The sequence below is a fragment of the Patiria miniata genome, unplaced genomic scaffold (genome assembly GCF_015706575.1).
Source record: "Patiria miniata isolate m_02_andy unplaced genomic scaffold, ASM1570657v1 HiC_scaffold_6, whole genome shotgun sequence".
Lineage (NCBI taxonomy): Eukaryota > Metazoa > Echinodermata > Asteroidea > Valvatida > Asterinidae > Patiria > Patiria miniata.
This window is the reverse complement of record NW_024037073.1, coordinates 11,995,448-12,020,366: the sequence shown is the minus strand read 5'-3', so window position 1 is coordinate 12,020,366 and position 24,919 is coordinate 11,995,448. Positions and strand designations below refer to the sequence as shown.

General features: G+C 41.4%; 1 protein-coding gene and 1 non-coding gene across 2 annotated transcripts in view; both read left to right on the top strand.

Annotated features, from left to right (window-relative positions):
* The window catches only part of LOC119743156 (serine/threonine-protein kinase Nek9-like), a 41,361-nt gene that overhangs the window by 2,006 nt on the left and 14,436 nt on the right, over positions 1 to 24,919 (top strand). Inside the window, exons 2-16 of the mRNA XM_038219528.1 lie at positions 5,477 to 5,654; positions 5,832 to 5,884; positions 6,355 to 6,425; positions 7,681 to 7,783; positions 9,122 to 9,171; positions 10,695 to 10,776; positions 11,847 to 11,957; positions 13,055 to 13,119; positions 14,068 to 14,176; positions 15,433 to 15,570; positions 17,772 to 17,907; positions 18,777 to 18,977; positions 19,588 to 19,634; positions 20,878 to 21,039; positions 22,391 to 22,499. Of these exons, the coding sequence (XP_038075456.1) occupies positions 5,477 to 5,654; positions 5,832 to 5,884; positions 6,355 to 6,425; positions 7,681 to 7,783; positions 9,122 to 9,171; positions 10,695 to 10,776; positions 11,847 to 11,957; positions 13,055 to 13,119; positions 14,068 to 14,176; positions 15,433 to 15,570; positions 17,772 to 17,907; positions 18,777 to 18,977; positions 19,588 to 19,634; positions 20,878 to 21,039; positions 22,391 to 22,499 (1,615 nt within the window). The remainder of the gene's footprint in view (positions 1 to 5,476; positions 5,655 to 5,831; positions 5,885 to 6,354; positions 6,426 to 7,680; positions 7,784 to 9,121; positions 9,172 to 10,694; positions 10,777 to 11,846; positions 11,958 to 13,054; positions 13,120 to 14,067; positions 14,177 to 15,432; positions 15,571 to 17,771; positions 17,908 to 18,776; positions 18,978 to 19,587; positions 19,635 to 20,877; positions 21,040 to 22,390; positions 22,500 to 24,919) is intronic.
* Trnam-cau lies at positions 21,086 to 21,158 on the top strand. The gene has a single exon. It is a non-coding gene; the product is annotated as a tRNA-Met (tRNA).

The window sequence follows — 24,919 nt, the reverse complement described above, 5'->3', positions numbered from 1 at the left end:
CTGGGTCCGAGTTGACCTGTTCCCTACATTCGCTGTCAGAACAGCACGCGGGCAGGTAGCGGCGTGATAATGTACGCTGTTGCACCGACAAAACGTCGGCGGACTGTCTTGAACTGTCCAATTCGCAATACATTGGAAATAATATCATTTTGAACAATTGTTCACTCATATAGCGGCATATTTCATTTGTTTGTAATAAAACTGGAGAAATGGTTTAAAATGGGACCATGGTTTGAGTGAACATACATGTACGTGGTGTATACAGTAATTTGCGGGTCATGAATATGTATATCGCGGGTCAAAGTTTACGGGCTTTGATTGGATATCGTGTTATATAAGCGCATCAGAAATTTTCGGCCGATTTCGGTCGAAACTATAAAGAAACACATAAGAATTCGCCACGGTTGCGTCAAGGCTATCTTCCGCCTCGACTTGCTGTACGTACGGCTGTTTGCGGAAGTGTGTGTGGGGCGTACGTACATGCACACAAAGCACACGCAAGGGTCGTTGAGGCTATAAAAACGGTATAGTACAACTAGTGATTGTGTCGCGGCGCGCGCGGTGTGCAGTAGCGGGAACAAGTTCGTATGTGAACAAGCTGATAGGCTTGGTCAAGGCTAGGTCATGAACTAAATAATGCATATTCATTATCTTGCCCAAGCGCGCTCGCATAATGCATACATTACAGCGCGGCCGCCATTTTGAAATCGCATGGGGGATCGCATGGGGGACGATATTTGTGGAATCTGATGACTGAAATTCGTCTTGTGGCCAGATGGATGAAAATATTGAGACCAAAGAACGTTTTTTCGAAAAGGTATGAGTTGCTCTACGACTACGAACCTTAACTTTGGAAATTTGTGTCCTGGATGAAAAGATAATCGCGATCGAAAGATGTAGCAAAATCGCTACATCGGCGGCCAAAAAAATTCAGTCTTTTTGGAAGCATCGGGCGTCTGGCCGTACTACAGAGCTTGCGATAGTACTGTACGGCCAGACGCAGTCGGGCTAGGTCAACTCGTACCCGAGTTAGCTCGTACCCGAGTCAACTCGTACTCGAGTCAACTCGTACCCGAGTCAACTCGTACCCAAGTTAACTCGTAACCGAGTTAACTCGCACCCATGTTAACTCGTACCCGAGTCAACTCGTACCCGGGTCAACTCGCACCCAGGTCAACTCGTACTCACCTCCTTTTTTAGTTTGGAAGTACGGATGGATGGTTAACAAAACTTCCGATTTTACCCTCAAAAACGGCGACTGAGAAATAGTAGTTACGCCGCCAGAAATACAAATAAAGTTCAAGGATTAGTTGAAGGCGGTGGTATCAAATGTTGCTCACAATCTGGATGAAAAGGGAAAATGTACCGTTCATCGGCAAAGGCTTCATCGCGAACGGACGGGTACCGCGCGAAGAACATTTTCAAAACGGCATCAGTGTGGTACTCGCGAGTCGACGGAGCCCTCGCTGATGAACGGTAAATTTCACTTTTTATCCAGATCATCAGATGTGTTATTTTAAAATTTGTGTAGTATTTTCTCTTAGTCATGATGTTTTTCTTTCTTTTTTCAGAGACCCTGGATCACTGAGATTGCGGAGTGACTGTGCGAACTGCTACGTCTTTTCTTTTTGTTCGGTCGAACGTGTTTTAAGGGCATAGTTTTCATTTTTACGAATTTAGTATTTAAGACCTTTTTTTTTTTTTTTAAAGAAAGCTGCTATTAAAAAATGAATTTTGTAATGTAAAAGTAATAGGGGCCTATTTTTCAACGTTCACTCACTCCATTTTTGGCATCATTTATTGAATAATAACTGCACATGGCACAAATCTCTTTGGGAAGATTGGGGGCCCTGAAAGTACAAATCTGAAGAGAAAATTATATTACAGGAAACTTAAAAGAGTCACACGGACATCGTTATTTAATTTATAATGATTCTTAAATATGTTGGTCATTTTTTGTACAATTAGTTCGGTAAATGTAGTAAAAAAAATCTTGTGCAGCTCAAATAAAGTTTCTGCGATAAGTTCAACTAGAATATTATTTTGGTAACGGATATGTAGGATTTTTAATTATTTGTTTACATTTGAGGCATCAAGGAAGTAAAAACGATAAAGGAAAATGGTGGCTCATTTCATTCAGAGATGCTCTTTCTATAAATTTTAGGGGACCAATATGTTAGTTGATCCTTGGGTGTGAAAGATTGTTTGACATTAGCAAATTGTAATTCAAGTGCAAGAGAAAGTTTTATCTTAAACAAAACTGAGCTAATCGGGTTTCGTCCTCAAAACTTGACATCCGATTCGATTCATCATGAACTACGCGACGGCAAAAACACCGTGCACGCACAACCACTTTGACCGGCGAGTGTGCGCACATGCTCGGCAAAAACGATATCACCGTGCACGGTACGACCACGCGCAGTTGGCCGATGAGTGCGCGCACAGGCCCGGCAAAAACGATGTCACCCTGCACGGACGACCACGTGGACCGGCGAGTGCGCGCACAGGCTCGGCACAACCGATGTCACCGTGCGCTGCACGGACAACCGGCCTATCCCTCCGATCTTCCGTTCGTTTCACTGATTTTCTCTTCGAAACTATGCAACTATTTTGAGCTGCGGGTACGAGTTGACTCGGGTACGAGTCAACTCGGGTACGACTTGACTCGGGTACGAGTTGACTGGGGTACGACTTGACTCGGGTACGACCTAACTCGGGTACGACTTGACTTGGGTGTCAATTTTGGGGTACGAGTTGACTCGAGTACGAGTTAACTCGGGTACGAGTTGACCCATTTCCACTAGGCCCACCCTATGCCCTATAGCTAGGAAAGGGGTCCTAAAAGTAAGGATTACCCAATTTCTACGCACTCGCATTCAATTTGTTTGTGACAACGCGCGCGCATTGCAAGCGTTACCTGCGCAGATAAGGAGGATCGAGGATATTATAAATATCCTCGACCCTTCATATTTATCTACCATGTCTACGCAGCAACGATTGAAACGTGCGCGCATGCCATTGTCAACTTGTCACACACAACTTGAAGTAGACCTTTGAGTTTGAACGTGGCATTGCCATTGTTTACAACGCCACGCATCAGGAGGAGGTTGCAGGACGTCGAGATCTTGCCAGATTTTACGTCGAATTTTGTTTAAATGCCAGATTTGGCGTAAAAGCAGTAAAAACATGTTCAAGAAAGCTTGATATGTGAGTACTTATCACACGGTAAAGCAATGACAATGTTAAGTTTTTGTCACGGGAGGATGATTTCGCTTGATTCGAAATGGTACAAGAGCGTGGCGTAGTTTACAAGCCACGTTCACGGGTCTAAACTTGAAGGTGAGTGTGTAGAAAAAGGACCGCGTTATTTTAGGGGGTCCGATGAGTAACTTGAAGTTGGACCCAACTTATCGCCTTTTTAATATTCGGACATGGTCTGGCGATATTACTATCGTCAGACCTCTTAAAGCTATGCGCTCCTATTTCTGCGCATTCGCCTTTAAGTTATACTTTGAAAGGCGTGCATCCTAAAAAATGACATACTTTCACTCGGATTGTATCCTTTGATGCACGAACTTTAACCAGCAGCAGAAAAACATGTGGAAATTGAAGGCTTTACCTGGAATTCAGGCAAAAAATGAAAAACATCGGCATTTTACAGCTAATTACTAAGTACAGATGCAGGCAGATGCTTCCGGGCCTGCAGTAAGTCGAAAATGTGACGGAAAAGTGACCTTTCTTGGTCTCCCAATATCGTCAGTATTATAGTGAAGATGTCATAGATAAGAATTTGCAGTTTCTACATTGGTGTAAAACTTATGGTGCAACTAAAAAGACACATTTCTGAAGTTATTTTGGAAGTTTTTGGTCATAAGTTTTAAAATCCGACATCTTAAAAACTGTCTCTGTTGATTGGGATGATCAGAATAACAATATCATTGGGATCTACATTTAATAGGTAAATATGTATAAAATCTATTTATGTAAATATGTAAATCTAGGCCTTTGTATAAATCTCCAAAATGGGATATTGAAAATAATCGTGAAATTACGAAAAGTGTATTAGCGTTGAAAAAGGAAAGGAAAAAGAAAGAAAATATGTTTGAAAAGCTCAGGAAATATATTTTTCTAAAGCCAACAAGTCTAACTTATTAAAAAACAAATTTATATTGAGTTACATGGCCCGGACAGCACATATTTTTCATGAAGCGTCCCCTGCGCAGAATTAGGCAGGATTCTTTTCTCCAATGCCAAAACTGCACGCTTTGGAATTCCCCGCTTGCTGCCACAAATAAAGAGATTTCGCTTTGTTAATCGGTACAGTGGATGATCGTAAGCCAACAATATAAGTTTTGTTGAGGAAAAGAGTGGTTGCTTTGCTGCTATTTTTAAGCTACTGGGTTGCAAAGCCTTATCTGTACAGAAATAGGGGGATCGATGATACTACTAGGGCCTAAGTGTTCTTTCAGTGAGCAATGCAAAAAAGACAAAAACAAAGTTAAACACATTAGGCAAAGTAAAAAAAAAACATGTTTAGCGTCCCCGCCCGCTTCCTTTTTAGAGGCCGCCTCCTTTTTTTTTTTTTTTTTTTTTTTTTTTTTTTTAAAAGACAAAAATTGATAAATTGTAACGATCTCTGACGAAAGAAATCGTATTTTTAGACTTATATACCGTGTATAAAGCTGTGGAAATAGTCAATGAGTCCAAGTGGCGGCCATTTTGAAAAAAGCTGGTAACCATCTTGAAAAATAGCCCGGCCGCGTTGTCTTGAAAAATGTGTCGGGCGGCCATTTTGAAAAAAAAAAAAAAAAAAAAAGGGCCTCCTCCTTCCTTTTTGTCAAAGAGGCAGGACGCTAAACATGTTTTTTTTTTATTTTGCCTTAGGATGTGTTTAAACTGTTTTCGTTTTGCTGAAAGAACGAACACCTTTTTTTGTGATCCGTTGACAGAACTTTAAAACGGTGGTTGTGTTTAAAATTCTGTAACTTGAAAAGTACGTGAGTGATTTGAATAGTTCTTGTACTAAAAGAAAGATTATGAATTGGGCTTGCATATCCTAGATTTTGAAAGTGCTACATTCAGAACTTCACTAAAACAATAGTTGGAAAGAATGTTGCAACCTGACGCTGCTTTTTTCTTCATATATCATCTAAATGAAGGTCGGTTGTTGCAAAAGTGATGATAAGACATGAATCTGGGAATGAGAAGCATTTCCAATTTTGTAAGGACATACTTAGAAAATTGTCTTGACTCTCCATAGACCCTGACTGTACACATACACAACCGCTGAAGTAGCGTCAGGTTGCAACATTCTTTCCCAATAGTCCCAACATTTGGGTTTCGGTTTTTTTTACTCGCCCTGTATACTGAACACCGACTGATAAAATCACTGAATAACTGCAGAACTTGGTGGAAAACATTAACCATGCGTGTACAGAGGTCTGTTAATATGTACAAATTGTCTGCTACGTTACAGGATAACTCCTTGGTCGTCTGGAAGGAGATCAATTTGTCCCGCGCAACAGATAAGGACAAACGAGATGCACAGAATGAGATCGAGATTCTGTCCATGCTGAACCATGCTAACATCATCACTTACTACAATCACTTTGTGGATGAAAGCTCCTTGTTCATCGAAATGGAATATGCAAACGGTATGTATAGCAATCCTTGCTCAGATGTAAATATCAGAAGTCTATGATTTTACTTGACATGTACATTTGATTTAATTTTTTTTTGTGGTTGCATGGCGAAAGTAGTCTGTCTTGTTGTTCAACTCCAGACATGAACATTTATAAGAATAATATTGTTGATGTTCTTGTTCTACTTAGATGGAACGCTGTATCAGAAGATTGTTGATCAAAAAACGTTGTTCAAGGAAGAGGTTAGTCTTCTTTTCTTATGATAGCCACATATGTTGGGTAGGCTACATGTACATGCTCAAGTAGTCAAACAGGACAAGGGTGTGGGTAATTTAGCTCTCCCCCTCCCCATCACTCTCCCCATCCACATCATCGTTTTTGTTGGTAAATGTATTGTTCATTTAAACAAATCCTATAGCGCTGTATTGACATTTTGAAAGTGAGTATTTTTTCATTTGGCGTTTAAATCATGCCCTCTTGCACAAAGCTGAAGAAAATCACTCCATAAAATCTGTTATGCCTTGTTTACATGCTCTGAAATTTTGGTTTAATTCCATTGAAAAAAAAGAGTAATTCAGGATCAAAAGGAGGACATTTTTTTTTACATGTTGTATGAAAAGACTTCTAGTGCATAGCCACTCCGAATCAATGGAATAGAACTTTGTGTGATTTGGTACTAAGCTTGCCTTGTCTTGTTTGCTTGTTTCATTAGGACGTTGTGTGGTACTTGTTCCAAATTGTGTCTGCAATTGATCACATACACGGTAATGGGATACTGCATAGGTAAGTTTTCTGTGGGTGATGAGGATCCACAGAAATTGTTCGTAATAGTGATCACTCGGTAACGCGATTTTAAGCTGCCGGTGCTCCGGTACTCACTTTTCAATAAATAGCGCCCTTCAGAACTTCACCCTGCAGGCCCTGGTAGTTACTGAAAGACGACATTGAACAGGTGCGGACGATTGAATCATGTAATTACACAGTTCTTGAGCTTCCTACCTACAGCAACGAGTGGCGTTTCCCTTCTATTCCTTGGGGAAATAATAGCAACTTTTTGCTCTTCTGTTAACATTTTTCAACTACAATGAAATTAGGTTTTTTGCCCTTCACCGACGTATAAACACTGTATACTCGGTGTGTTACCTCCCGAGTGAAAGTTGGAAAAAATCACTCGGGTGGGACTCGAACCCACGACCTCCTGCTTTCTAGTGCAGATGTCTTACCACTCGACCACCGAGCTAACGGGATCGGTTGGCTGGTGCGAATCTGATGTACATAACAGCGTGTACCGCATTATATACATGTAACTATTCATAAGATGGAATTTTGCGTCAGGGTGATGCAAATGAAATTGGGTTTTTGCCCTTCACCATGTTCACCGACGTATAAACACTGTATACTCAGTGTGTTACCTCCCGAGTGAAAGTTGGAAAAAATCACTCGGGTGGGACTCGAACCCACAACCTCCTGCTTTCTAGTGCAGATGTCTTACCACTCGACCACCGAGCTAACCGGATCGGTTGGCTGGTTCAAATCTGATGTACATAGCAGGGGGTACCGCATTATATACATGTAACTATTCATAAGATGGAATTTTGCGTCAGGGTGATGCAAATGAAATTGGGTTTTTGCCCTTCACCGACGTATAAACACTGTATGCTCCGTGTGTTACCTCCCGAGTGAAAGTTGGAAAATCGCTTGGGTGGAACTCAAACCCACAACCTCCTGCTTTCTAGTGCAGATGTCTTACCACTCGACCACCGAGCTAACGGGATCGGTTGGCTGAGTTCGAATCTGATGTACATAGCAGCGGGTACCATGTAAATGAAATTAGGTTTTTGCCCTTCACCGACGTATAAACACTGTACACTCAGTGTGTTACCTATGTTCAGTTGTATATTACACAAATTTTGGGAGCAAAGGACGATGTTCGGTATAGCCAAAAGTTTGGTATAGTGGTGTTCGGTATAGCGACGTTCCACTGTATACTGATGAACGCACATTGATGCTGGTCTTTTAACATTCTTATCCTCAACAGAGATATCAAGACATTGAATATCTTCCTGACCAAGCAGAATCTGATCAAGTTGGGTGACTTTGGCATCTCCAAGGTCTTGAAAAATACAGACGTGGCGGATACAGTTGAGTAAACAATCTTGTTTCTTGGTCTTGACTTCCTGTGTTATTTTGATTTCAAACAAGCTGTTTGGCGTCTGATTTTTGTATCGCAATATTAATTTAAAGGGAATATAAAACATTTGCAAACATCGAAAAATAAAACTACCAAGTTTTTACGAAATACCTTACTAGGATGTTGGTAAATGACAGTCTCAAGCATCTTGTAAAATTATGGCACCTGGTGTGAAGTCATTTTCAAGAAAATGGTGTTTTTGTAAACATTTCCAATGGTGGTTGGCCGACCAGCGTTGGAAAAACCTAACTATTTTTCAACTACTGCTCCAAATTTACCATTTTTTTCAGTCCAAATTTTGTTTGCTATTGGTTACATGTTCATGAACGGGTGCAGGCCAGCTAGACTGGTTCCCTTGCCTTACAATTTTCCATCATCTACAAATTGATCCATTTTATCTTTTGTGGAGTCAGGGAACCAGACTACTTGAACATTTTTGGTTTTTTTGGTTTTTCCAACCTTTTAGAACACAGAACTTCAAAAATGTCAGTGTAACAATATTTGATCTATTATACTAACCTCTCAAATAGTTCATTTCTGAAAATTACAGCAAAAGCCAATGATGTATATTCCCTTTAAGCTGTATGTAAATTCAATATTGGGTTTTGTCCTTCACCGACATATTTTGTTTTTATTAACACTGTATACTCAGTGTTGCCCCCGAGTGATTGTGAGAAAAAAATCAATCGGATGGGATTCGAACCCACGACCTGCTGCTTACTAGTGCAGACGTCTTACCACTCGACCACCGAGCTTGCCGGGGTCAGCTGGCTGTTTCGAATCTGGTATATAGCAGCAGGCACTGCAGCCAAACTTTGAAATTTTCGTTAGGGTGATGTGAACTCAAAATTGGGTTTTGCCCCGCCGAAGTATTTTGTTTCGTAAATTGAGAAATCAGAGGTAATTACACGCCTTGATGAACTTTACAATTGTGTTTGAGTTATTTCAAAAGAGGATTGAAATGAAGGAACTAAGAATTTATAACAGAAAATCAGAATATCAATAACAATGATCGTATCTGTAGCTTTTCAAAACGTGGATGATACAAATTAGCTTGTAGAGACTGTTAAATCTCGAGTGTGAAATTAAATGTGTTGTGATCTGTTAAAACCCTCTACATCTAGGGAATGTTAAGATTGGGAGAAAATGACCCTTAAAAATCTGGTGTTTCCGTCACAAGCTATCTCATTGTTTCATTACGAGCCATTTGGAAATGGTTAAATCATCATGTCCATTGTAGGGAAATGTTATGCATTTTTACAGAATTGCTTTTTGTGTGTGTTTGCAGGTGGTAGGCACTCCATACTACATGTCCCCTGAGATCATGCGTGGTCAACAGTAAGTTTGATTTATCAAGTTAATTAGTATTCATAGAATTAATTACAATGTACCTCACCACATGGATATCACCGAAACATGTATCAACTGGAAACATTCCTGTACATACATGTACACAACAAAATCACTGGGGTCTGCATCATTTGTTGCAAAGTTCCTTTAGTGATTTTTGTTTGTTTGTGTGTGCGTGTTTATGGTGTAAATCATTAACCCTAACCGATCACAGCCCATCAAAGTTCAACAGCAGGTTTTGTTTAAATCTGTTGGGATAGGTACAGTACCCCTAAACTGATGGTCTTTTACACTGGGGTTGGCATACCTCCAGAAACTAAGTCCAACAGTGTGTGTGTACAATTTCCCATGTGGGTGTTGGAATTTGCCAGAATGGGCATGGTTCCTAGTAAATTAGGCTGGGGAGTTAGGGTTAATACCGGAGTCTTATATAGCGCACGTATCTACCATCAATTAGGTACTCAAGGTGCTGGAAATTATGTCTATTATTTAAGACTCGATTCTATGAGAAATATGAGACCCATTATGTAGCACCTTATCAGGGTTTACAAGGTGCTGCGGTGCATATTGCAGCCACTGCCAGAAACACCGGGGCAAACCCCTTCTCTTAGCGATAAGTGTTACTGGGTTCTTTGACGTGCATTACACAACACACGGGACCTACGACTTTACGTCCCATCCGAAGGACGAAGCAATAATGGTAAAGCGCCTTGCTCAAGAGCACAAGCACCATGTTCCCAAAGTCAGGATACGAATCCATGTACCATGGCACACGAGTCGACACCGTAACCATTGGACCCTAGCATCCCAATTCACTGAAAAAATTGAGGACAGGAGTCAAATCGAGGACGACCTCGATTATAGAAAACGTGTACAAAACCAATGGGAGCTGTTGCATAAAAGTTAAGAGTATAAACGAAAGATTGATGATGAGGAATAATAGAAAATCCTCGAATTACACCTTAAACAAACCTGTGTGTGTGTGAACATGTACATGGTTTCTTATGGGGTAAAAAATAGAATAATAGACCCCATAATGAAGTCTTTAGAAATCTATCTACCCCATAAGGGGAAATGTTGTTCGCTCTTTTCACACTTCCGCCATGGGCATGCAGAGCCTCGATCTGGCAACTTTACACAATAAATATAACCGGTTCAGTGATTCTCGTGTCTAGGTTCAGATCATTGAACCGGCTATTTTTATTGTGTAAAAATGCCAGATCGAGGCTCTTCTTGCCCAATGGCGGAGTGTGAAAAGAGCGACTGGAGTTTGACATTTCAATAGAAACAAAGGAAAACAAAAGAAGGTAAACAGAGGTCTTCCCCATAAGTATGTGTGTTTATTGCTGGGCGGGCCATCACCTCGTTATGGTGAAGTTTCTTATTGTCAGGCAAATTAGGACGGAGTTATGGGGACTTTCTGCTGTCCCAACAGCGTCTGCGGAAAAATGTAAACACAACAATTATGTGGAGACCAGATCCCAATGTTATCAAACTTTGCATTTCTGAAGGTACGACACTAAAAGCGACATGTGGGCAACTGGCTGTGTGTTGTATGAATTGCTGACACTCAAACGCAGCTTCGATGCATCGGTAAGAAATTGAACATGTATTTAATTTGTCACCGTTTTACACAAAAATAACGGTCAGGTTAATTCTAAAAGAAAAAACACACTTTGAGGAAATCGCAAGAATAGTTTCTCTTATTTTAAAAATGCAAAAAATACACCAGAAAAAAATGATGTTGTAATAAAAACCCATCACATGATTTGTGTGACTCCGTTATATGTTATTAAAGGGAAGATACAACATTAGCAAACATCGAAAAACGAAGTGATCAAATAATCACGAAATACCTTACTGAATTGTTAGGAATTGACAGTCTAAAGCATCTTGTAAAATTGTGGCTCCTGGTGTGCTGACATTTTCAAGAAAAACTGTATTTTTTCCAATGCTGGTCGGCCGACCAGCGTTGGGAGAAACTGGCTTTTTTCCAAAACTGCTCCTAACTTTTCACTTAGTTATTCCGCACTTTCTTTGCAATTGATTACACACCTGTGAAGGGCGTACAAGCCTGCTAGAGTGATTCTTTGACCTTACAATTCCCCAAAGTCTTTACATTTCTCTGTTTAATCTTAAGTGGGGTCAGGGAACCAGACTACAAGAACATGATTAGTTTATTGGTTTTTCCAGCATATACAAGCCCAAAACGTGAAAAAAAAATCAGTTTCACAATATTTGCTATAACATACTAATCCTCCAAATCCATTTATTTCTGAAAATTGCAGCAAAAGCAAATGTTGTACATTCCCTTTAATACCGTGATGATTAGCAAAAATTAATGAGTAAAATTAATTAGTAAATTAATAAGAAAACAAAAAACCAGGTTATTCTACTTGATTGACCTCCTGTACTCTGTGTTTTGCCAATCAAATATTTCACAGTGTCTTAATGTGTTGTATGATATATATACTTAATTTATAGAATCACAAATTCATAGAATCCCAACATTTTATGGGCAAGTTTGTGTTGTGAATAACTGAATGGTATGTGAAGATTTACCATGGTGTGACGAGCAAGCGGTTGATATTATTTTCTTTGAAGGCATTGTTCATGTGAAAATTACAATATGTATCTTCTTTTAAAAAAAAAATATTTTAAAGAACCGTCTTAAGCTGGTGTGGGGAATCGTTCAGAATGACATTGAAACTGACTCACTGGACGCAAGGTATTCATCCGATATAAAGACCCTGGTCGGCCAACTTTTGTCAAAGGTGAGTCTAGTTCCCTGTATTATCTCTGCTTTTTTCTGTCATAGTGGATAGACAAACGCCTGCATTCGGTGGGCACAATGAAAAGGGACAGGAACCAGACTTTTTACAAAATGGCATGAATGGAGGGATGCGCCAAATGTTGCTGATGGGGATACCAATGTCCTGGGTATCATCTTGGTTTGTTGAATTCAACTTCTTGTGATCAGTTCTGTCTGCTGCCTGTTGATCTTGTGGTCGTCTTCATCAGCATTGACCATTGTCTTCCTCAGTGGGTTTGGGTCTAATGGGGCCTCTATACCCAAGGATCATAACCCATGTAGCATAGTTTACCTAACCTAAAGTAGCTACATCGATTTTATGATTTTCGATAAGGCTATGTCACGACCCAATCTAGATTCGGGTACCAAAAAGTCGGCATCAAAGTAGGCAAAGATTGTAAAGCGTACCTTGCAGTAGATAGTTAGGCAAGCCTTCAAAGCTGTGATGGATGCAAAAACTGTGAGAAAAACGCAGAGCCAACACCCAGTGCTGGGTTGGCACGATTATGACAACCGTTCATGGCACAGCTAGAGACCGTTATGCCATTTGATAAGAATTTGCATTTTACGTGAAAATAAGCCCTACTGTTTAGTGTACAATGCACAACGTGGTTGCTAACAAAACGCTTGCCTACTACAATGTTGGCTGAACATGGGGACACTGGATGGTCACGTGGTACTTGGAGGTCGTACGATCGAAACCTATAAAGTTCAGATTGAAATTTGTTGCATTAGAGGTTAACCAGTTAACGCCGGGATTATTTTGACAAGAACGGAACGAGGCCCGGAATTTATTTTCACTCGACCTCAAGCCAGGCGGGTTGAAACCATCACCCTCGGGCAGCACACTCGTATTTCCGGCCTCACTCGCTGCAAGCAGGTCGCTGACAGATATTTCCAGCCTCGCTTCCTGCGTGTTTATCTGTCATCCGTTCTGAATACCGCAAGACTTTTGCGTGTATACACAGCCTCCGGCGCGAACTGGTTAACACATAACTGTCCTTGTGAAATGTGGAAATGGTTAGGCAAGGTATAATTTTTATTTTTTGTATCTGCTAGGACCCAGAGAAAAGACCTTCAGCAGCTGAAGTATTGAGGCATCCAGTGATACAAGCTGCTAAAGAGTAAGTTAATAGATATTTCCTTCTTGGCTGTAATCATTTGTTGTCTGTGGTGATGTGGTACGTGGCATTTGGATCACACACCCGAAGCGTGTACAAAACCAATGTGCCATTAGTAATGAGACATTCATTGTTTTGTTATGCCATTATATTGTGCTTCGTAACTGGTTTGGATCAAAATGTAGTTATCGTAATGGAAATTAAATGGACATACACATTTATTGGAAAGGCAGCTTTTCCTTTTAGTGAGTTCACGCCGAGATTATTTTGACAAGAACGAAATGAGGCGCGGGGTTACTTTTTCACTCGACCTCAAGCCAAGCGGGTTGAAACCATCACCCTCGGCAGCACGCTCATATTTCCAGCCTCGCTCGCTGCGAGCGGATCACTGACAGATATTTCCGAAGGCGTGTTTATCTGTCATCCATTCCGAATACCGCAAAACTTTTGCATGTATGCACGGCCTCCGGCGCGAACTGGTTAAATACACCCCCACACATTTTAATGCTGAAGTCCACTTCTTCAGTCACTGATGCACGTCTTTGTGTGCAGTCACTTGGATATCCATGCAGTGTTGAGGGGGTGTAAGCCCTCTCAGTCTTCCCCCCCCCCCCCCTCCCCCACGCCCTAGGGTTAATTAAAAACATCCCAATATTTATTTAGTTATTTTTATTTCTTTGTGGTAATGAAACCAAGTATTCCTCAAAAGTACCCTAGGCACTGCAGCTCAAAAGCCTGAAGAATTATAGTTTTGGAGGTGGGAGGAAAAACCCACAAGAATGTTCTGGGGAAAACTCACGGAATCAGGCAGGGACTGAAAACCCAATCCACATGTGGTCCGGTCAAGAATCGAACCCGGCCCATAGCGTTGGAATGGAGAAAAAAAGTAACCACTTTACCAACCTTAAAAATGGGAATGCCGAATCAAATTGATTCAATTTTTTCCCCCAGAAATATGGAGAAGAGAGTCTGGACGTTGAATGCATCAGCAAGGAAGGCACGGATAGCTAGCAGTACAGCAGCAGAGACGATACCAATAGTCACATCCAAGACAAGCGAGGTACGTGCCAGGATGTCATTAAGAACAAAGCTCTTACAATCATTTGAAAAAAATCAGGTAAACCTGTTTTTACAAGGAACTTGCGTGGTCTAGAGGCTAGACATTGTTATGGTTTGATACGCGATAACCTGCCGCCACGATAATCCACTGCCGCGAGAGGGCGCTATCACGACCAACCATTATCACCCACGAACCCGTCAGAACAACGTCTAGGCCACTTCCTAAAATCTCCCCCCGAAAAATGGGGGAAACTAGTGCGCATGCGCTACTTCTGCAGGCAAAAACGGTCCATTTTCAGTTCCATGCATTCTACACACAACAAAAGAGCTGACCAGTAAAGTTGCACAAAAGTCTTGCAGCATCTTTTATACTACTGGAAGAAATTTGAGAGTTTGCTTCGGAACTACTTTGAATTTTTTTGAACTGCGTGCTGCATATATTAGGCCAAACAGGTGCGCGCATTACACAACCAATAGGAATTGGCCTAGATGTTGTTCTGACCGGTTCGTGGGTGATAATGGTATGGTTCCCAAGAGAAAGTGTAGGAGATCATTGTGAGAGACGTTCGAATGCATTGCCAACAGCACCTGACACTCACAGGAAGACGCCACGGTTTTGTATACATTCAGTGTAAAATTATCTGTGCGTACTTTGCGACACACGTGCGCCAACTAGTGCGCGCGCATGCAGTATGTCTCTCCCATGGAGCTGTCGTGATTGTTGATGAAGGGCCATCTACTGTTCATTCACAGACAGTCGTGTTTATAAAACTGCAATAAAATTTAAGCCTCCTGACATTTGCATCTTTAGATCTTCTTCACAGGCAAAATGACAGTGGTACAAGAAACAAAAATGTCCCCACATTTTATCCATCCTTTGTTTGTCCGTTTACTCCATTCCCTGTGATCTTCACCCACATTGGTTTTTTCCCCTATTTAATCCCTCTTTTGTGTTTCTCCTTCCTATCTCTGCGTGCTTGTGTGTCCCCCACATGGTTGTTTCTTGTACCACTGTCATTTTGCCTCTTAGGAAGATCTTGTAGAGATTCAATCGTCAGGCCGCTTAATTTTTCTTTATTTGTATATTTCCGGTCCATCCAGTCAGAAAGCAGTTTGCACCAGTTTTATTCACTTTCATGTTAAAACGCATGACTGTTTTAGACCAATGAAAATACTTTATTCTCTAAGACACAGCGTAACGGTTGTTTAAAATGAATGGAGCTTTAATAGATCAGTTACGTTGGTATTAACACACAGGTATACTGTTGGGGAGGTGGTCGATTAACGCCTAAAAAGCTGGAAGAGTTTACGACGGGGAACGCTGCATTGCAAGTTTCAGCAGGCAACGTACATTTTGCAGCAGTCACAGTTGAGAAGGAACTCTTTACTTGGGCTGTAAGTAGTGGAATTCATGTGGCGTTACAATGGAGCAAACTAAAGTAGTTTTAACCCATTAGCACCTGTACTACATTGTATTACATTGTATTACTCTGTGTTTATTCCCTGCTGGATCCATAAAACCATACAGTGCTGGGGCAGATGCGGGCTGTACAGGGAGTAATAGGCAGGGGAGTCGTGGCTTTACAGGGATTACTGATTTCTCTTGATATCATTGTATTTATTTTCCGGCCAACTCATACCATTTTGTGACGGAATAGACCACAGACTAATTTGCCTTTAGTTTTAGTTAAAGGTATAGTCCATCATTTGTAATTTGTGCATTTTGTTCGTTTGAAGCAACAAAAGTGTTCAAAATCTAATGAAGGATACTGAACAACTAACCTGATGAAGTTTCAGCTCAGCTTCAGCTGTATATTCCGAGAAAAACAGCATTCTAGGATCCCAATTTCAAATCAAAAGTTGCTGAATCATGTTTTGAATTTTTTTGAATTGCAGCTATACGCGATGTCGCGCACTGATGCGACGAATGATAGCAACCGCGCGCGCCTGTGACTCGTGCCAATGCTTGCGCGCGCTGCGCCGAATAACAAAACGAACTACTAATTTAAATTTTCCTACGGTGCGTCTTAGGGCGCACCGTTGGAAAGGCCTTCTTTCGTTGATTACTTCAAAATGATAGCTTGCCAGAAAGATTAATTTCACAGGGAGTTTAGTCCACTTACTATCTTTCAACCAAGTATGTTTTTCAACAATAATACGCCAGTTACTTTTTCGGATGGCTGCAAATGATGGACTATAGCTTTAATGGCCTGTCTTTGGTAATTTTTAAAGGCCCAATAAACAGCTTTGTAACTGAATCCTTGAAATGCACTTTGTCTTCACATTTACCTGTATTTTTGCATTAACCCTCACCATCCCAACTCCATCAAAATTCCATCCCCCTCATTTTGGTGGATTTTGGGGGACTTGGTCCAGAAGTCGTGGCGTGACTAAATATTGATGGAGTATTGACTTGGGCCTGAAGGCCTGAAGCAGTGCTAGGGGTATCCAATTGATTTTGCCTAGCTTCCTGCACTGCTATTGTGATCAGAGATGCCACTTTTCCAGTTTTAACCGTAATTCCGGTTTTTAAAAAAAATCTCACAAAATTCCAAGATTTTTACCTCGATTTAGTACATTTAGGCGCACGCATGGCACAACGTTGTTCGTTGAAGAAGTCTTAAAAACAGTCTTTGTGTATGTTGTTGCCGAGCCTGCATGCGATACAAGCAACCAACGTACTTGCACGCAGTATACAACGGCGCCTCGCGCGTGCTTCACCGCGTGCGGGCGTGTTGTGTGCTAAGCACACATAGCATTCAGCCTGGAAATCAAGTCTATCATTTCAGCTATCGGTGGTTTCCGATCGCAGTGATATATGTGAATACAAAAAATGCGGGTACCAACCATGTTTTCGTTGAGCCCATCGCGTAGTGCAAGGATCATGTACACCGACAGCAGTGCTGTGGAATCGTGCATGTTTCGTGTCGAATATTACGTTGGAAATTCGGGTAGGCAGAATAAATATTAGGAATATGGAAAAAGTCAAAGTGATTGAACAAACCGACAGCTTTAAAGGCCATAGAAGCAAAATTAAAAAATAAACAGAACTTGGCTTGGCTACAAGATAAAGATGACAACGGGGACTTTGTGTCGGACACGGAGTGGCTTTTTCACACACAAAAAAGTTCCGTTTTTTTCAAGCAGCCTTTCCGGTTTTTTTCAAGCAGACCCAGTTCCGTTTTTTTCAAGCAGACCCTGTGGCATCTCTGTGTGATAAAAGCCTTGTGTAGCAAGTCCTTGAATGTCAACCAGTGCGTCAGTGGTGGATTCCATTATGTCATGTACAGTTTCGTTTTGGATGCACACTGAGTGATGGATTTTGATGGACTCGGTCCATTTCCTAGTAAAAGACACCAGGGAGTTAGTGTTAACCATAAGTGTTTTGAGTGTTTTTCTCCGAGGGTAGTTTAGGACCATATTAGGGTATTAAAGCTAATGCATATTTGTCCATATTCATGAGCAACACAGTATATCAGCTTCAGTCATTACAAAAAGTTGCCAATTTTTAATTCTTCATAGCAAGTCAAGCGAATGTTTTGCTCAATAGATAGATTAATGTTGGCCATTGAGAATTGTGTGTTTATTATGATCAGAATGTACAGGGTGGACAGCCGTTGGTTGGTCAGTTAGGACACGGAGACAAATGTTTTGGGAATCCCAAAAGAGTGGACTCTCTACAGAACGTCAAGGCAGTCTCATGTGGAGAAGAATTTACCGCATGCATCACAGGTAAATGACACAAGATATATCTGGTTCTAAGCCATTGAAATTTGTACCAGTTGTACTTTTACTATTGTGTTTCTCCACAGTACACCAGTAGAGGGCTCTCTCACTGACCCATGTGACTCGCTTACATAGGGGTAATGGCAAGTCGGGGCCACCATTGTAGTAGGCAAAATATTGTATAGTTCTGCATGCAATAGGTAGTAGGCAAGCCTGTAGGGCTGTGATGGATGGCAAAAACTGAGAAAAACGCGGAGCCAATGACAACCGTACCCAGCACAGGTAGTGACCATTATGACATTTGATAAAAAAATTGCTGTTATTTTACATGAAAATAAGCCCCACTCTCATGACTGTCTAGTTTAAAACACATGAGGTGGTTGCTACTGCAGTGGTGGCCGATTGCGGGGAAATGTAAGTGGAGAATAATGGTTTATCAGAATTTGTCAACTTTTATAGAACTTCTTAAATGTTCACTTGGGAATTTGAGATATGTATTCAAGTGCACCACGTTAGGGAACACTCCGCTGATTTTTTTGCCAAATTTCCGGACGCCACTATTTTTTTTATTTCGGACAAAAGTTCAAGACACTAAGATCATTCACAAGGTTTCAACAGCCAGCATTAGTATCAGTATTGAACTGAGTGAATTTGAAGCTTTTTCGACCAAGAGGTTTGGCAACACTGCATGAGGAAAGTTGGCAAAACGTCACGGTGCACCACGTTAGGGGACTCCACTATACCGTCCAAAAATGTTGAGTTAATGCAACTGCAAACCTACTCTTATTTTTAAGTATGATCCGGCGCCTATGAGTCGTTATAATGAATCAGAATTAATGTGAATTTCTAACAAGATGTTGTACATGTGTACTTAGATGACGGCGAGCTGTACACCTTTGGATCAGACTACTACGGCTGCCTTGGCTGTGATAACGCTGAAGGTGATGAAGTCAATCAACCTATCCCGGTCGACTTCTTCAGCGGTAAACCTGTCGAGCAGGTATCCTGTGGAGAGTGCCATATCGTCGCACTGACTAAAGACAGAGAGGTGTACTCCTGGGGCTGTGGAGAGTTCGGTAAGTTCAACCTTGCGCAAGGCTTGGCTTAGTCTGAGTATCACCCGTTATCCATGGAGTAAGACTCCTGTAAAACGTCTAATATGTCTAGACATGCAGATATATGCAAGCCGCGCGCCAGCCAATCGGAGTCGACTTTACTAAATTGTGACGTCATTTCATTCCTAAATCAGGACTAAATGGTTTGATTGGTCAATTCGAATGCAGTGTTTTGTAATGCAACAACAGCCGGGCGCGTGACGCAGGGCTTTTTAATCCATTGTCTATGACGCGCAACGGGTGAATGACCGAAGACCCGATACAGAAAGCGCCCGCTGATTGGTAAAACTGTAGGAGGTCAAGAGGCGGGGTCTTGCCTAATTAATCAGCGAATCTGCTCACATGTCATAGACCAATGGCGAATAGACTAGGCTTGGCTTGCCCAAGGACACAACATATGACTAGCAGCTGGATTGGAACCCCTAACCCTCTGATCATGAGTCACGAACCCTAACCACTAGGCCACACTCCCCTGCTAAGAATAAACAATGAAAGAAATAAAATAGAATCGGAGAAGAATGTATTCACTCATCATTGCATTTGATACCAAATTTGTATGTTATCTCCACAGGTCGCCTTGGGCTCGGCAGTGAAGATGATCACAGTTTACCTCAGAAAGTAAGGGCATTGTATTATCCTTCAACTGTATTATCTTGTATTATACTTCAACCGTGTTAGAGTCAGGTTTGGTCTTACGGTCTTACAACAGGGGAAGGTGCTGGATATGGCCCCCTTAAAAATTGGTTCAAAATGTGAGCAAAACATCAGTATTGATGACATGACACTGTACACAACAAATTTGTTAAGAGTGTTGTTAGAGAAAAGTATCAATTAGCCCTTTTAGGGTTTGGGGTTTTTTTTGGCACTCGCATTGCATTTTTCTTTTATCGGTGCAAATAATTCACACTAAGGTTGCATGTTTCAGTTTCTCTGTCTGTACAAATCTATTCAAATTCGTAGTTTCATTATACTGTTCACCATCACCTTAACCCTAGCCCCCTAGGCCCTTGTTGCTTACAACCATCCTCAATCCTCCAAAATCCTCCAAAATTTTGCAACTCCGCCTAACTTTTTTAAAATTGTCAGACAGTCCTGCCTCAAAATGCATTCATCCTCAATCCTCCAAAATCCTCCTCATCCCAAAACTTTGCACTCGTGTTTAAATGAAGGATAACCAACGCCAAATCCTTCAAAATCATCAGACAGTCCTGCCTCAAAATGCATTCATCCTCAATCCTCCAAAATCCTCTTGTGCTTCATTCACCATTCATCCTCAATCCTCCAAAATCGTCATGTGCTTCAATCACCATTCATCCTCAATCCTCCAGAATCCTCATTTGATTCAATCACCATTCATCCTCAATCCTCTAGAATCCTCCAAAACCGCCAGGAGGATTTTGGAGGAGTGAGGTGGGTTAGGGTTAAACGAAATAACTGAAACTCTCATGCAGTATGACTTGATATTTGGGCTTCAAATTAACAAGTAAAAATATGAAAAAAAGTAAAACTGCTGCAAACTGCTTACTGACTGGATGGACCTGGAATATATAAATCTTAAAATTAATGTGGCCTGACGTTGCGAACTTAGCAAGTTCTTCTTCAGAGGCTAAAACAGAAATGACAGAGGTACATACATTAACATGGGGGTGCACACAAACATGCAGGGCTGAAAGAAGAAACACAAAAGGAGGATTAGGTGTGAAAGGTGTGGAAAGATGCAGGGGAGGGTGGATGAGAGAACAAAGAAACAAAGGGAGAGGGCAAACCACAAGGGGTCTTGTGTAAACAAGTAAAAAAGCAGGAACGTAGCTGACAAATTGATTTCTCCTCTCTAATATCACCATGTCTATCTTTGTATCAGGTATACATCTGCGGCAATAAAACCATCCGTTCAGTCTGCGCAGGCTTTGAAGGCACGTTCTTCGTAACCACTGATGGTAAAGTCTTGGCTTGCGGAAGTAACGAAAACAACAAGCTTGGTTTCAACACATTCACCAAAGGCCTCCGGAAACGCCAAGTCAAGGTACACTTTCATCATGGACATGATTATTAGATAACATTTACACGAGGGCACGTGTGGTCTAGCGGTAGGGCACAGGATTCATGATCGTGAGGTTGTGGGTTCGAGCCCCGCCGTGGCCATACGTATTGTGCCCTTGAGTAAGGCGCTTTGCCTCAATTACTCCTCTCAACCCAGGTGTTAAATGGGTACCAGCATTATTCAATGCTGGGAAGGTAACAGACTCACTGTGGAGGAGGTGTGGCTATCCCTCCACCAGCAGCATTTCATGGACTCGAGTCTGGCCCAATCGCTTCAAAAGAGAGATGGGCACTCCATTCCTGTGAACACAGGTTCATCCCCCTTTCGTCCCCCGTTAGATTACAACTTTCAAGGGTATTTTTATATATTATTTTCCTTGCGTTTTAAGTGTAAGTGGATTGTATTGTGTGTTTTATATTATCCTACATTAAAAGATCCTACAGTGTCTTTCTGTCTATCACGGAAGTGGCGGTCACACAACCGAAAGTGTGAGGTCACATATGATGTCTGATATCAAATTCATCGAGACTACCGGTATGCTAGGCGCATATTGTATGATGTAAGATGCATCCAGTATGTGCAGTGCTGAAGTGGTATATATATATATGACCCCCATCGGACCACCTTTGAAATCACAGTTTGGGACGTGAAAAAAACGATTCATTCCTTTTTCTTTGCTTTTTAGGCAAATTTCTTTCTTTCCGACTTTCAATACTTAAATATTACAACATTATCTCTATGAAAACACGCCAAAAACGTATTGCTATTACGCAAAACATAACTTTCATGCTAAAAAAAAAAGGTTGCAAAACTGAACATCGATCATACGATATGAATAATGCATTTTGAAACATGACTGCGTTACTTCAATTGAGGACGCATTGTCAGCAGCGTTATATTACGATGAATCATGGGGATAGAATTAGTTTCGTTGATAAATCTGTCAAGTTTTCTCTCAAAATATTTGATTTTCCCACTTCGGGTTTTCAATAGCAGGTGCTCATTGTAAAGGTAGGCGCGCTGTAGCTGATTGCTTCACGGGGTTATGACTAATTTCGATATTTCGGGGGATTTATCAGACAAAGACAAGAAAATGTCTGTCTGGTCAGATATGTCAGATGATAGTATCCGGTCGCCCTGGCCCCCTGGCCAATGTGCCCTAGATTTTTGTTATTTACTAATTACCTGTTATTTTTTTTCCACTGCCAACTTTTTTAACCTGCAAACAACACAAACTTTACGATTGCACCGGCATCCCACTTGTTAAACATGTGTAAATATTGTAAACATTTGTTACAAAAAACATTTTTACCATTAATTGCTTTATTTTCAGGAGAATTATGATATTCCCTGGAAGGATATTCCTGCCATAGTCAAACCACTCAACAGATACCACATAACGTCAGTATCCACTGGAAAGGACCACTCTGCTGTGATAGATGGTAGGTTGTCATAATGCTCTGCATTTATTTATTTATTAATATACAGGGTGTGTAAAAAAACGCATCCCAAATGGCAGGACCACTTTTTGAATGAAGTTTTGCCTGTACCACTTTAAAAATCTAGGATATGAAAGCCCAATCAATGAGCTTTCTTTTAGTAACTTTATATGTGAGTGATCTGAATGATTCTTGTACTAAAAGAAGCTTAATAACTGGGCTTTCATATCCTTGAGTTTGAAAGTGCTACAGGCAAAACTTCATTCAGAAATTGGTTCTGCAATTTGGGATGCGTTTTCTTTTTACTCGCCCTGAATATTATATAATAACTGGAAGTGTCAATAACTCCATTGCAGAGTCCTCTAGGTACAACACCATAGTTTCAGCAAACTGGTCATAACTTAATGCCAATAGTCTGATCATTTTGGAAGCCGTCTATTCTTTACCATTCTATACAATTAATGCTTTTATAAAAGCTTAGGGGAAAAAAATATGATACATGTAGTTGTTAAGGAATTATTATGTACAACAAAACTGTAAAACCATTTTTTTTTTTGAAGTTATTGTTAACGTTGAGTCTTATTAATTCCGGTATAGTCTTACTAATAAAGTGACATAATAGCTATGATATAAGTTATCCCGTGAGTCCGAGTGGAACACGGAATAATATAGTGCGGCTGTGTCCCACTTCAGCCTCGTGGTATGTGGGACCCAGCTGCACTACATTATTCCGTGTTTCAGAGCACGAGCGTGATAACGAATTTATCTTCAAGCAAACTTGACGCACAGTAAAGATGGAACACGCATGCTGTACACAATCTTTTCAGCGGTTATGCGGTTATCCTATTACACCTACATGTGGTTGTACGGAATGGCACACGCATATTAGAAAAGCGGAGTGCGGTGTGGAAGGAGGCCGTGCTGCCATGGATCGACCAATCAGGATCGAGGATTCAAGTTTACTTGAAGATAATTATTTATATCAGGCTTCCAGCGGTAAAAATTAAATTAGCGTATTGTATGCTTTCGTAAAAAGTACGTGAATGACTGCAGTATGTCAATAAAGTGCCCGGATGACTGCAATATTATTGATATTGCAGTCATCCGGGCAGTCATTCGCTGGTTCCCGCACAATCTAGAGCATAGAAAGTCACAGACAACCAGTCAACAGAGCATAGCACGCGGACGCAGCAGCACGCAGCACTAGCAGAGGCAGCTTGGAGCGGCGCGATAATTCGACGAAATTTGAGAAATAAAGGCAGTGTCCTGAAATGTATTTCTTGCGGATCAAGCTAGTCAGTCTAATATAAATAATAACAATAATGTTAGATGGCTTTTTTTTCAGGGGATACTTAACAGTTGTTGACTGATGTGATGTGGGATATGACGTTTTGAACACCCGAGGGACGCATAGCGCCCGAGGCGCAGCCGAGGGTGCTATGCGTCCCCGAGGGTGGCAAACTGAAGGTTTGAAAACGGAATCTTTGAAAAATTTTCTTTCAACATATATAGATGTAGGGGCATTAAAACAAGCTTAAGTTCAGGGAAATTTGGGGTAAAGGTTTTACATCATCATCATCATCATGTTTCCCTTGACTGTTGCCGTCGTTGGGGGGACCCGAGGTCAGAAGAAACCAAAATCCTCCTCCATGCTGTTCTGTCAGCGGCCTGCACTAGGAGTTCTGACATGTTCATGTTTGTCCATTCCTTGACATTGTCTACCCAGCTCTTCCGTTGTCGTCCTCGCCTTCATCCTCCCTCGACAGTGCCCTGCATGATAGTCTTGCAAAGACTGTTGTGCCGCGTGACGTGGCCAAACCACTTAAGCTTCCGTCGCTTCATGGTGGCAAGAAGAGGTTCCTGGGGACCCACAAGACTCTCGGCCTTGTTCCTCACAAACTCATTGGTCTTGTGCTCCAAGTATGAAATGCGGAGCAACTTCCTCAGGCATTTCGTTTCGAATGCCTGAATTCGTCTTTCTGACTCAGCCAGCAGTGTCCATGCCTCGCACCCATACAGTAGGGTGGAGAGTACCAGAGATTTGAAGAGCCTGTACTTGGTGGGGAAGCTGATGTTGCTCTTCCATACCCTCTCGAGTCTGGCCATTGCTGCAGTGGCTATTGCAATTCTGGTACGAATTTCTGCTTTGCAGGTGCCATCCTTTGACAGGGTCGCTCCCAAGTATTTGAAGCTGGACACTTCCTTTAACGGTTCACCGTTGATGGTGATGTTAGCACTGGTGTTGTCCAAGCTGTGCACCATAACCTTGGATTTCTCTGTGCTGACTTCCATGCCGTACGCGTTGGCGCTTGCAACCAGTCTATTCGTCAGGTCTTGCAGTTCGTTGTTGCTGCCCCCCATCAGGTCTATGTCGTCTGCAAAACGAAGATTGCAGACGGGCCTGCCACCGATGGAGATGGTGG